Below are 14,060 nucleotides of genomic sequence, written 5' to 3' on the forward strand. Positions count from 1 at the left end.
TGTTTGTCTATCCAAACCTTTGTGTTGAAGTGTTGCATGTAAGAATGTGAGTGTGCATGGTAAAACACAGGAATAAATGCACATGTGTGCCAATTAGAAAAAGACAAAGATCAGCTTTACAACAATTTCACATACATGGCACGCATACCAAAACACACATTTACATTACTGTAGACAGAAGTACTGCATCCATAAAGATTACTACAGGAAACTTTGAATGTTGTACAATTCCATCATTTATTCATTGAAAACCGAAATTGTCAAGACAATATCAAATCAACATTCTTCATATCTAAACACAGCAAGTCAGTTGCCACAATCTGCACTTAATATTGTTCATGATGTATTAAAGATAAACAACTTTCAAAACCAGAATTTAAGGAGAAATGTTGAATATGATTATGAATTACTAGAGTTCCTAACTTTAGCACTGTGAAACTTCATTCAATACATCTGTACAAATGTTTCAAGAATAACAAAATGTATATTTGAATCACCCATGCCCCTCCACTTGCTATATCTGGACAATAAACTTGCATAAAAAATTTCAGCATGAATAAAATTACCAGTACAAAAAAAAATCTTACTGAAAGAAAGGACATTTTTTTAAAAATATAAAAACAAGAGCTGGGATATTTTTCTTATGGGTGTGTTGATGTGTTTTCATGTGTGCTTGTTGTTGGAAGAGAAAAGAAATAACTGACTGTAAACAACATCTGAATAGAAGCACAGCTTTGAAATCTATAACTACATGAACTCTCACGACCTTGCAGCTTCATTTGAGCTGAAAACAAAACATCTGAAAAACAACATCTGTAAATGCTCACCTGAAAGTTTTACAGGCAGCTTCAATGTAAACAACCATTTCAAAAAATCCTCAGTAAGTGTTGGAACTGACCCTCGTAACAACATGAAATTCAAAACAGGTGCATCTTAATGAAGCCCAGGCCAAAGAAACAGTTTCCCTCCAAAATAAGAGAGTACTATGACAACCAAAAATATCTCCTTCCCTCCCAAATAACAGAGCACTACAACAACAAACGTCTCCCTCCCTCTCAAATAACAGAGCGCTATGACGACAAACGTCTTTCTTCCCTCCCAAATAACAAGAGCGCTACAACAACCAACATTTCCAGTCAGTTTCTCACAGAAAGTCCCACCTTCACGCAAACACACACACACAGAGAGAAAAACACCATGAAGAAATGATGACGATGGAGCGGCTGATTCACTAAGAGTCGGCAGGGGCAGGGGCCTTGACGAAGCCAAGATCCTCCACGCCCGTCTTGGACACTGCCCGAACCTTGAACTGAGGAGTGTCCACCAGAAACCGCTTCTGGATCTGAAATCACACAACCACTGCATTGTGTAACTCTTTTTGCCACAACAGATTTCTCTGTGTGAAACTTTAAACAAAAAATTTTGGTGGGTATTATCTCGAATGTGGCAGGTTTATATAGTGAACACAATTTGTGCCTTGTAATGTTTTTCCAAGGACCTTTGCACACACACACACACACACATACACAAACACTCTCATAGGCACACACACACACACACGTAACACACACACACTGACAGGACCCCAAATCATTCTTACAATGTGTTTTCTTTGTTTCATTACTAAGCAGCTAAACTACAACAGTAAAGAAGGGTATGCAGAAACTGATAATATATGACTGCCACTCACCTCAGTAATACACTGCTGTAGCAAAGCCAGAGCCTCTTCCTTCGTCATGTCTGTTTAACAAACAAAGTGTGTCATCATTACTGCTCTGTGCTAAAGAATGTGTTGGTGTCCTATATTCTTCACCCCTGCTAAGATGAAATTTCTTGAAAACCGAAAAATCCACAAAACACAAATCATAAGAATCAAAGTCAGATTCAAACCAAGTAAAACATCAAGAAGATAATAAACAAGGCCAATTTGACCAATCTAGAATTCATACCCCTAAAAATAAAAAAAAATAAAAAAGTTATATATATATATACATAGTTATACTTGTATATATTCCAAAATGGCTCTGCAACTGCTGATCCTAAGTGAAAACCATTACGAGTTGGGGGGGGGGGGGGGGGGGGGCTAACTTGGTGGCATTATGTTTAAATCAGACCAAGGACTACAGATGACCACTGAATATGAAGTGACTCAGCAGCTGTTGTGAGACACCTCTGGCAGGTGGATTCATGGTGACCTGACATCAATTCTATTGCACTGTACTACTTTTTGTCCATATACGATCCCTTGACATGTGCACACAGCAGCAGTTTCAGTTTCTGTTTCTCAAGGAGGCGTCACTGCGTTCAGACAAATCCATATACGCAACACCACATCTGCTAGGCAGATGCCTGATGCACTTGTCAGGCCTTGAGACACAGCAGCAATGAAATGGGTGAACACAAATTAAGCTTCAAAATAACAATGAGGCCAAGAGTAGGAGAGTAAAGGATCAAAACAACAATGGAGAGTGGTAACTTGATCACTTGACACCGTGACCCACCTTTCCTGTAGTGCCTGTCCATGATGGACAGCGTGAACATGCCGCCATAACCATGCACAGCAAAAGGAACCTGGATCAGCGATCCCAGGTAGTCCAGGAAATGCAGAGATGGACCTGTGTCATCGGAGCCAGCCAGCAGTATGTTGACGAATTTTGGACGCTGTGGAGAAAACGCAAAAAAAAAAAAAAAAAAGTGAATGAACTGTTCAGTTAACAACTTTTCTCCACACCAACAACAAATTCAGTGATTTTTCTACAGAATTTTGCCAGGGACAACCCTTTTGTTGCTGTGGGTTCTTTTACGTGCGCTAAATCAGTAGGTGCATGCTGCAAATGGGACCACGGTTTATCATCTCATCCAAATGGCTGGCATCCAGACCATCACTCGGGGTCTAGTGGAGAGGGAGAGAATACTGGCGACTGCTGGTGTGATTTGAACCAATGCGCTCAGATTCTCTCACTTCCTAGGCAGATGCGTTAGGCCAACACTCCACTCTACAATTTTACCTGGTATTTCCAGTTACTGATCATCATCTTTAATAATCAAGTTTTCATATCTATTGTTCTAATTTCAATCCAAACAAGTCAACAATAATCAGTCTGAGCATGCACATTGTTTTCTGACCTATCTGCTGTCAATAAACAGTAATTTGAGCAAAGGAAAGGTTCATTCTCTTTTGATACCGACAGATTTTCAACAACATTTCAAATTACTGCTGAACTATCCTACCTGACTTCGTAGTGCATCTGCAACATTCCTGCGGGTGAAATTTGCTGCTGCACTTGCTGACAATTCATAACCTGAAAAACACAAATAATCACCACATCAATGTATAAATTATGTGTTTGCTGTGAGAGTCACAGAGAGAGTATGCAAGTATACATGTGTGTGTGTGTGTGCATGTGCACACAAATATGTAGACCACTAGATGAAATGATGAACTGGTATTCAATATACTTGTTTTTAATGTTCCAATCTTTTCATGATTTTAAAGATGACATTTTGCTAACTGCCAATTAATAACATATTAATTCATTAAAAATTATAATGGATTAGACAGATTCAAAGGGTCCAATCAAGGGGACAGCTTCTACCTTTACAGTTTATTGCTGGCAAAAGTAATGCAGCACAACCCGTAAAATTTAATCATGTTATATATTACCTCAACTTTATCTGTATACAATTCTGGAATCCTTCTTTACACTCATAATTTCATGACTAAAATGTACTACAAATAAACTGAAAAGTGAAATGCCATCTGAAACAAACTAACAAAGGCACACAAACACACACACTCTAGCACAAGCATACACCAAAAATACATTCACACAGATACACATACATACCCATACACATGCTTGCAAACATACACAAAACACTGACGTGCACACATATCCACCCATTCCCAGACACATTCACATCACACAGTAGAACTGTCAAAAACATGTGTATCATCACTGTGTACCGTTTCTCATCTTGTACAGCTGGATGTTTTTGCAGATGTACTCTGCAAACTGCACCGTGTCCCCTGGTTCTCCTGCCACTGCCATTAGCAGTTTGTCGCTCAGTTTGAACATTTTGTCCTGATCTGAAAATACATCATTTACATGCATTTAAAAACCAGTTTGACAATTCCAATTCAATTGTTACAAATGCTACCTGGATTATACTTGCATAACATATCCAAGCCGGTCAGATGAGATAGTACTACTGAGTTCATTCAAATATGAATCATACAATTACAGAACAGCAAATAACATTAATACTCTAGCACTGAACATGCATTATGCAATATTTCAAATAATAATAAAAAAAAAAATAAAAATAATAGGGCTCAAAATCTTAATTAATACATTGACGGTGATGACAAATGATGGAAATTACAACAGATGAAAAAAACACAGACTGAATCTACACAGTCAGTGTGAGGATGTCATATTGACTGATATATGAAAAATAATGAAGGAATTATTGAAGGATGTGTGTGTGTGTGTAAATTCATGTGTGTGTGTGTGTGTGTGTGTGCATGATACAAAAACACTGCAAACTCTGCTTTTCATCAAGAATCCACATCACTAATTTAATACCATCATGAAATAAGTATTTAATTACTTTGAAGGGTGAGTCTCATGTTCACACACACACACACACACACACACACTTAACAGAGTGCATAATCAGGAACAATAGTCATGCAGAGAGACTCAAGAGTCAGACTGGATTTGCATGGCAAAATAGAGCTTTTTCTCAGAAATATACGAACCATTTTTCATCTTGACAATACTGCGCGCTGAAACAGTGTCAGAGGCCATCAAAACAAAATCTTTTCCCTGTATTCCTATAAGACACTCCATGACTATCCGTCGAATGTATTTAGCAGAATACAAATTTACACAGACACCAAGGTAGCAATGAGACAGCAAACCGGAAGAGGAATGGAAGTGAAAGTCGGCATTGCCGGTAGGCTATACACAGATAAGCCATGTTGTTTACTTGTGGGCACAGTGACTTATTTTCTGATCGTTGACCTGATGGCGTTGATGGTCATCAAAAAAGATTGGTACTGTCGGCATATCCCCTTTCTCCAAGACATAATGAAAACTGTTGCTTTCCACAAGTAGCCAACATTGCTAAGAGTACAGTCTCCGAATTTTCAACTTAGTTACCCCGCAGTCATCCACGCTCTGTAACCAGCAGAACTGAGATCTATCTTGAGACATTATATCATTATTGTCAAGCGTTGGGAGTGGTTATTACACACTTGGTCCAGCAGGCATGGGTGGAAGCCAGGTGTGTGTTGCTCCAGTATGGAGCTGCCTGTCAGTATCATTTTACATGACTCGATGCTTTCTTCAATGCATCATGTTCAGATCTGTGGACTTCATTCAGAACTGTCAGGATGAAAAACATACAACAAACAGAAAGCCCCACTGTTGGTTCAGGGGATCTTTAGTGTAAGCCCTCCTGTCCAAGGACATGAACCTTCGAAGTTAAACTGTCTGGTGAGATAATGCATGGTTGTGGATGTCTAGAGTACTCTTCTTTGCTACTGCTTGAAACAAGAACGATACAGTCTCTGTTTCGTTACCATTACTCTGATATACATGAAGTTGGCAGATAATAAGAATTATCTTTATCATCATCATTATATCAGTTTTCAGTTTTACTGAAACTGAGACACTGCGTTTCTCAAGGAGGTATCACTGCCATGGTGTAGTTCAGACAAATCCTTATACGATACACCACATCTGCCACTGAGGCAGATGACTGACCAGCAGCATAACCCAACGCGCTCAGTCGGGCCTTGAGTGCATGCGCACACACACACACACACACCAGAGTGGATTTCTTCTTCAGAATTTTGCAAGAAGACAACTGACACTCTAAATCTCATCAGTTGCCATGGATTCTTTTTCAGCCGGTGCGCCAAGTGCGTGTTACACAAGGGACCTCGGTTTATTGTCTCATACAAACCACTAGATGCTCAGTTCATTTTCCAGTCAAACATGGTAGAAAAGGAAAGAGCGGGAATCGAACCCAGACCCTCGCGGACTCTGTATTGGCAGACCGTGGCGAGCGTCTTAACCATTCTGCCACATTTCTTCTGTCATCATCATCATCATCATCATAATAATGATCATAGTTATCGTGTGTCTGTTTGCATTATTTCAGTATAACCAACGGAGAGCCGCTAAACTTCGAATGATATAGGACGACAATGATAAAGATGGTTGGTGTTGTTGTGATGGTGGAGATGAAAGGTTGTCGTCGTTTTTGCAAGCTTATTATAGACACGATACATGTGCACACAACCAACAGAAGTGCCTGGCTTTCGTGTACATAACATGTTTTCATAACTTATTTATCATTTCTATTCATATGTCATATTGATGATGGTTGATTAATCACTCTCTTTTCTCATCACCAAAAAATAAAGAGTTAAAATTTCATTTAATTGTAAGATGTTGAAAAAAAAGTTCGTTATGGATTTGTTAAAAACTAGTATCGGAAATGTGATAAACTTCCACATGAAAGAACTATCATATTCAATAATAAGATACATTGTCCGACAACAGTGTGTCTAGTCTTATGCATTGATGAATTATATACCAAAGCATGTATCTCTATGATAATACAAATATTTTATGGCATTTTTGTCAATGATTTTAACGCTCATGCCAATTCAATTTTTTTGAATGCTGAACTCGGAAAGAGAAGTTTTCGGTCCGATTAGACGAAGAAGTTGAGCGGGTACTCGTCACTGCAAACGGTGATTGCATGTTGTTCGGGTAAGACGTTTCTTCCGTTCTTTCTTGTTGTTAGGCAGTTTTCATCATAACTTGTATACGTATTATCAGTTACTGTTATGTAGTTTGCCGCCCAGATTTTGATTTTTCTGTACTGGGAGTGGGGAAGCCGGCGACAAGCGTGATAGTGATTCATTAGGTTGCTTCAGCTACGTCTCCCGTGTTGTGTCTGGAGAAGTGAAAAGAAAAATGGAATGGGTGTGTGGAAGATAGAAATTATGTTACGAGGTGTGACGATGCATATTTGTTAGGCAGTTGTCAAAGATCAAAGGACTATTCATGTCTGATTGTGTCGTTGCATGATTAGGACCATAATTATACTGATATAGTCACGATTAACAAACAGCGAAGAGTGGTAACTCTCTCCATTACACAAGGTACACAACTTCAAGTCAGTGATGCTTACGCTACCGATTCAGCTAGCGTACAGGTAAATAAAAGGTACATTGGAACAAACCCAGACATTTCTTCAAAAAAGGAAGCGCCGGGCCTATCCTTATACTGAGGAATGTGAAGAGAGGGAGGGGGCTGGGCGTACACACATTAGAAGAGGGGTCATTTGGTCAAATATAGGGAGTTCATTCAGTTACTTTGTGTTTTGTATTTTTTGTGATTTTTTTTTCCTAACCCTAACAAATGTGTTGTCTGCAAGGAAAAACAAGGGAGAAAACTATTTGTCTGAAGTAATTTAAATGATATGTTAAAACTGACACATACAAAAAAAAAGTACCAAAAAACCCCCAAGAACAACCAACCACCGAAACTGCACTGGGTCTAGTTCATTGACAGTAGGCAGCCTACTCTTGACATACAGGAAATCAATGATTTCTTTTTTTAAAATTTTTTTTATTTTTATTTTTTATACATACAACTTACAAGAACTGAAGAAATGGTGAGCACAGTTAGTAAACCAGTATCCCACATACAGTTTTGATTATTCTCCCTCCAGCCCTCTCAATCTTTTTCCACTCATTGCTGTGAGAGAAAAAAAATTCTTCAGGTGGCACCGCACCCTGTCAGCTGTGGAAATAGCAGTGGTATCAGTAATTACCATTGACAGTTTAGTTTAAGCAGCGGAAGTAATAATGGTACCATCATTTGACATCAATTTTGACGGTTTTGTTTCAGCAGTATTAATAGCTGATATAAAAGTAGTACACAAGATGGCAGTGAATATCCACAGTACCAGCTGCACATCGGATAATCTTAGTCGTCATGAAATCCTCAACTGGGTCAACAGCAGTCTGCAAACCAGCTATGGCAAAATTGAAGAACTCTGTACAGGTGAGTTCAAAGCATGCATCATAGTTTTTCTTAGAATGTCTGTCTGAATGGTCTGGATGATTTTGGTTGAGTAAAATGGCAGAAAGGAACAATTGGTTTTACACTGCTTGATTGAATTAAGCTTTTCACTTGTTGATTTAGTACCACTATCAGTAGCACTAGTGGTATTGTTTTTATGGTGGTCTTTCATAGAATTTTTTACTCCAGGGCCAGTTTCTGTAAGAATGCTACACTGCCCAACAATCCTAATGATGCAACAGAAATTTCTTTATTTTTACTTTGAGTATGAGTCAAAATGCCATTGTCATCTACATACTCAGCTTTCTGCTGCTGCAGTGTTTTATTTTTTCTTTACTGTCCAAAGAAACCTGGTTACTAGCTATTTAATGATTTGTTGTTGTTGTTGGTTTTTTTGTTGGTTTTTTGTTTTTGTTTTTTGTTTTGGTTATTATTTTTTTGTTTAAAAAAAAAAGAAATTAACATACACAATGCAGTACTTTTGAGATAGAGGAAAGAACAAGACTTGTTTTGCCCTCGATGTGAAAGAATTATTTTATCACAAGTTTTATATAGATATATTATTTTTTAAACAAGAAGAAAAAGCAACCAGTGCCAATGGCAAGATGCCTGAAGTTAAAAGTCTAATGGAAAATGTGCCCATATGTTCTCTCTGTGTCTGTCCTTTAGTGAAATTAGTCTGCTTGCTTTTTCACTTTCACAGTTTCTGTGTCTGTTTTGTGAGTCTCTGTTTTTTTTTGTGGGTCACTGTCTCTTCTTCCCTTTTCTCTTTGCTTCTCTTCCCATCTGTGTGTGTGTGTGTGTGTGTGTGTGTGAGACTAAAGTTATCCATCTCCCAGACAGCATTTGATGTTTTGTTTGCATCCCAGATTATGTGCTGTTGAAACAAGTATTTTATGCTAATGTGGAAGTAATGTTAGTTTATTCTACTTATTTCTACCACTAGCCCCTGATCACATGTTTTTTTTCTTTCAGCCACTTCAAGTATTGCACAGGATTGAAATGCATTTGCACATACTTGGGTTCCCTCTTCTGGGTAGGGAAAGAGGGTGGGCTTGGGGGACCCAGTGAATCCATGCACTTCACTCTTCAGCTTCACCTTTTCAGCTTGTCACACTATTTCCTACCCTTTGATCATTTGCCATGATAATCTATGCAAGCTGTTTTGCTGATTAAACTTTTGTTTCACTTTCATTTCATCCGAATGCATGTCTTAGTTAATACAGCTGTGCATAACAACTCAACAAGTTGCACATTTACTTGTCTAGTCACAACATAATTCTTTGCTCTGGAAGTAAATGGAAAATTTGCGGAGTCCAAGCTGCTTTTAATAGTTTTATACACTGGTCACAGCCTTCCATTGTCATGATACTTGATAGTGTGGAAGCACACCAGATTTGCGTGCATACATAGAGGTACACGTCTGTAGGTGGGGAAAGTCAGGGGTCACACATGACCCAGTGAGGGGCCAAAAAGCAGAGTTCATGGGCTGGTCAGACTACATAATTATATTTAATGACAAGATTATATACATGTGTGTCTGCTGTATTTGAAGAGAAACAGGCATACATAAGTTGTACATGTACAAGCGTTTCAAACTTTGTCTACAGTTTTGCATACACACTACACAGCACACGAAAGAAATTGCATGAGAGTGCTATTGTATGAGCAGTTAAATGGCCATGATTAGTGTGACCAAGTGAAATGCTGTTTATGTTTCATTGACTGCTAATTTCAAGAAATATACAACAACAGAATGACAAACATGAACATTTCCTGAAAGATGATACTACTGTTGGGATTCATACTTAACCTGTACAGCAGGCAGGTAATTCCAGCAGAGGCTGTCACAGGTGTTCTGTAAATTGACAGTGATTTAGGAAGAAACCAAACTGTACTGTCTGAAAGTAGAGTACATCTGACCTCAGGGAATTCGTCAGGATATTGGATTTTGCAGGTTTCACATGTTGGTTACTTGAAAATGGGGAGAGGACCAGGAAAAATTGAATTTTTCAAAACAGATTAGCCACTGAGTCAGCCATGATATTTTATAGTTGGTTAACTGAACAAAATTATATGTAGCAACAAGATTGGACATGAACTCCAGTCTGTGCTGTTGTCAATAGGTAGGTCACTAGGTGAGTATGGATTGCCATTATTCTCTCCCCAAAAATCAATCTGATGGGAATGCAGAGAATGCAGCAGATGTGTCACTGAGAGTGGTGATGTACAGCTGATATTGACAACATATTTGGCTGACTTTTTTCAGTCACAGTCATTGCTTGTAAAGTCATCACTTTGAAAATGTTCATTTTTCTGACACTAGCCGCAGTCTTTGACAACTTTTCTTCAATTTCTTTCAGCACTACTGTGATTGCAGCTTACACATCCTTCCCAAACCGGGAGTAATTGTTGTTTTTTTACTAGCTGTGTAGCACTTACAGTAATTTTTAGATCATTAGAAAAGAAAAAGTCAGTTATGTATGTATCATAAATTGAATGTTAGATTAAATCACGTTGGAATTTAGATCAATGTTTTTATGAAGAAGAGGAACCAAAGGTTGTTTACCCATCAGTAGGGAGTCTTTTATTCTAGTCCATATGCGCATGTCCGGAAAATCGTAGTTTGTCCCTTTTTGTAAATCATCGACTGCTGTCACATCCACTAAAGTGATATCGTCACACTGTAGATCACTGTGACATTTGAATATTGCTTTACTGATCACAATATCAGTGTGAATGATTGTTCTTAATTAATGATTTTTTGTTGTTGTTGTCTGGATCAAAATCTTCGCATACATCGTACTAAAACCATAAGTATAGTACTTTCGGAGGAGTGAAATATGACTTCCTAGTGTTGTGTGATTTTAACAAAAATTTGCGTTGCCAGAAAGTAATGAAAATGCGCAAAGTGTGCCGCACTTTTGTCACAGCGGTAATATGGATTTTCAAGTTGTGTCCCCTTCATAGTTGTTGAAATACATTAATTTAATATTTTTGAATGTTTTATTCATCCTCAGTTGAAAGTTCAGATTGGCAGTTTGATTTATGTTTGATTTATTTTGTGTTCAGGAGCATTGCTGCGGTATAGGTGCAGTAATAAACAATGGTGCCTAGGCAGTGTTCAAATGTAAGGCAGAATAAGTCAGTGATGAAAAGTAACATTGCAATTGCTGAAACAAACTCGTCACCCTAAAACGGTGTGTTTGCAATAATCATACCAGTTTAATTTACTTCCTACCCTTGTGTTGACAGATATATGAATTAACAGAATGGACTCTACCACATCCCATTCATCCCCCCCCCCCCCTCCCCTTCACCCCACTCTTCCCCCAAGAACAGTGAAAGGTAGAAAAGGGGGTCAGAGGGAAGGGATAGAGTGGGTGGGGGTAAGGTCTTGAAGAGGGGATGGGGTGGGGGGGGATGAACTTAAGCGGGCATGCATCTATCTGCGCTATGCCAAAGCCAGGCAAGTGCACAGAATACCAGGATTATTTAATTATACTGGCAAAAGTTTCTTGAAGTTAAAGATGAGGTGCTCAGGTGTTGTTGTTGGGTTTTTTTTTATAATTTATTTATTTATTTATTTATTTTTTCAAGGACCAGGACATGAAATGAATACACACTTATATAAATAAAGAGATGTAAATTCAGACATGCATAGCTTGCTTCCTGCCAGAACCGCTGTTTCACTCTCTCAATTATAACTTACTGTTTTAGTAAGATTGAATACAGTCATGATCAAGCACTGCTTGATCTGTAACACAGCTTAGTGTATACTGTATAGTTTGGACAAAAAAAGTTTTCAAGAGTATTAAAAAAAAAAAAAAAATCTTAATGATTGATAAAGAACTAAATTGGACCACTTCACATGACAGTTAAAGCTTGAAATAGGGTCGGAGATGAAATGGATGTCTTTTTTGTCAGATTTTTTTTTTTTTTTTTTTTTTTTTTTTTAAATAAATGATCAGGGTCATTTGCTCTTGGTCACAGAAGCAGGTTATGTTAAGACACTTGGTATGTAATATATTTTAGCAGCAACATGTTTTCAGTGTTTACATTTCAGTGAACAAACAAGCAGTCACATTTTGCAGGCATGATGTGTGCATTATTGTGCGCATGCGCACATTTTTTTGCTTTTTTTTTGTTGTTGTGATGTTTCTCACAGAGAATAAACCTTCAAAAACAAAAGTAAGGAATAGTTTGAATGTGTGAATTACTTTAGTTTAGAACCTTTGAAGTAGAACTCTGTGTGTGTCTGTGTCTGTGACTGTGATTGCATGTGTATGCATATATGTTATTCTGGCGGGGTTTTTTTTTTGTTCAGGGGCTGCATACTGCCAGTTTATGGACATGCTGTTTGAAGGTTGGTGATTTCTTTTTTCACCTCTGTGATTCTATATTACTTTTATGACTTGACATTTTTAGATAATGTATCATCAGTACCTGATCAGTCTGTAGTGTCAGTTTTCCTGTCACTGATAGAATAAGGTATGGCACAATCTGTTAACATGTTTACTCAATCTTATTTCACTGTGTCTGTGTCTGTGTGTGAATGAAAAAATGTTGATCTGGTGCATCTTTTTTCAGAATGTTTTTATGAAAGTATACAGCATTTCTTCCCTTTTGTTTCAGCATATGTTTCTGTAACTGCACTAGTGTGAGTGATTTTTGCTGATATGAAAACATGCACATGCACACACACACACACACACACTCACACTCGCACACTCACTCTCACTCTCTCTTGCAGCCTCTTGTCTGTCTCATTTCCCCTCTTTTCCTTCCTGTCTCTTTCTTGTGCACACCCTCACAGCTGAATGGAACAGTGGATACACACACATTGCTGTCAGGGCATTTCGTGCTTCTCTGGAGCTTCTCGCTTCATTGATTACATGGCATGAGCAGTGGATACACATATTGCTGTCAGTACATTCTTGCCTCTCTGGACATTGTGGCTTCATTGGTTACATGGCTTCCTCCTCTGTGGGAGAGGAAAGTGGGATTTGGGAGGAGGGGAAGAGGAGGATTTGGGGCGTGGGGTGTGTGGAAGAGGAATCAGGGTCACTTGCTCTCTCATCCCACCTGACCACTCCTCCTCCAGCACACAGGGGCACACACACACACACACACACACACACACACAAACAGGCACCATATGTACTTGAACACACACACAGCACACAGAGTGACACACACACAGAGTCACACACACACACACACACACAGAGTCACACACACACACAACACACACACACACACACACACACACACACACACACACACACACACACACACACACACACACATATACATACACACAGTGTGACACACACACACACACACACACACACACACACACACACACACACACACACAGAGTGACACACACACACACACACACACACACACACACACACACACACACACACACACACACACACACACACACACATGGGCACATGAACACACACACACACGCACAAAAACACAGGCATATGTGTACATGAACACACACACACACACACACACACACTTTTAAAACAAAAGGACATTACAGTAGTGGATGGCTCATTAGTCTTATATTGAGACTTCGACTGGATGTCATAAGAACAAAATATATGCTTTCTAAAGGTACATGAATTTGTGCTAATGAAATTAACCCCATGCATATCATCTATGAATGTGAACAGTTAAAAACATATTTACCTCTTTCATTTACAAAATCTGCTGTTCCATGTGCTTGTCCTAGAAGCGTTTTACATGATAATCAACTTGTGTTTGAGATAGTTCAGAGTTAAATTAGGAGCCCCATTAAATATAAGAACGAATGAACACACAAAGAGGTGCACACACACACACACACTCCTACACACACACACACACACACACACACACACACACACACACACACACACACACACACTCCTACACACACCACACACACAC

At 38.6% G+C, this 14,060-nt stretch overlaps 2 protein-coding genes across 3 annotated transcripts in view; one reads left to right on the top strand and one right to left on the bottom strand.

The window, feature by feature from the left end:
* Positions 1–218: 218 nt before the first annotated feature.
* LOC143280677 (proteasome subunit beta type-2-like) lies at positions 219–4,948 on the bottom strand. Its single transcript, XM_076585413.1, has 6 exons — positions 4,766–4,948; positions 3,968–4,090; positions 3,232–3,302; positions 2,502–2,661; positions 1,691–1,740; positions 219–1,342 (listed from the first exon to the last, which is right to left on the bottom strand). Exons 1-6 carry the CDS (start codon positions 4,854–4,856, stop codon positions 1,232–1,234), a joined length of 606 nt encoding a protein of 201 aa, XP_076441528.1. The 5' UTR covers positions 4,857–4,948; the 3' UTR covers positions 219–1,231.
* Positions 4,949–6,641: 1,693 nt separating this feature from the next.
* The window catches only part of LOC143280192 (microtubule-associated protein RP/EB family member 1-like), an 18,409-nt gene continuing 10,990 nt past the window's right edge, over positions 6,642–14,060 (top strand). Inside the window, exons 1-3 of one of the 2 annotated variants that reach the window (XM_076584799.1) lie at positions 6,642–6,791; positions 7,938–8,093; positions 12,439–12,477. In XM_076584799.1, the coding sequence (XP_076440914.1) occupies positions 7,973–8,093; positions 12,439–12,477 (160 nt within the window). In that variant the 5' untranslated portion in view covers positions 6,642–6,791; positions 7,938–7,972. The remainder of the gene's footprint in view (positions 6,792–7,937; positions 8,094–12,438; positions 12,478–14,060) is intronic. The other variant, XM_076584800.1, reaches the window with a different exon arrangement.

This window comes from Babylonia areolata, chromosome 3 (assembly GCF_041734735.1).
Source record: "Babylonia areolata isolate BAREFJ2019XMU chromosome 3, ASM4173473v1, whole genome shotgun sequence".
Classification (NCBI taxonomy): domain Eukaryota; kingdom Metazoa; phylum Mollusca; class Gastropoda; order Neogastropoda; family Buccinidae; genus Babylonia; species Babylonia areolata.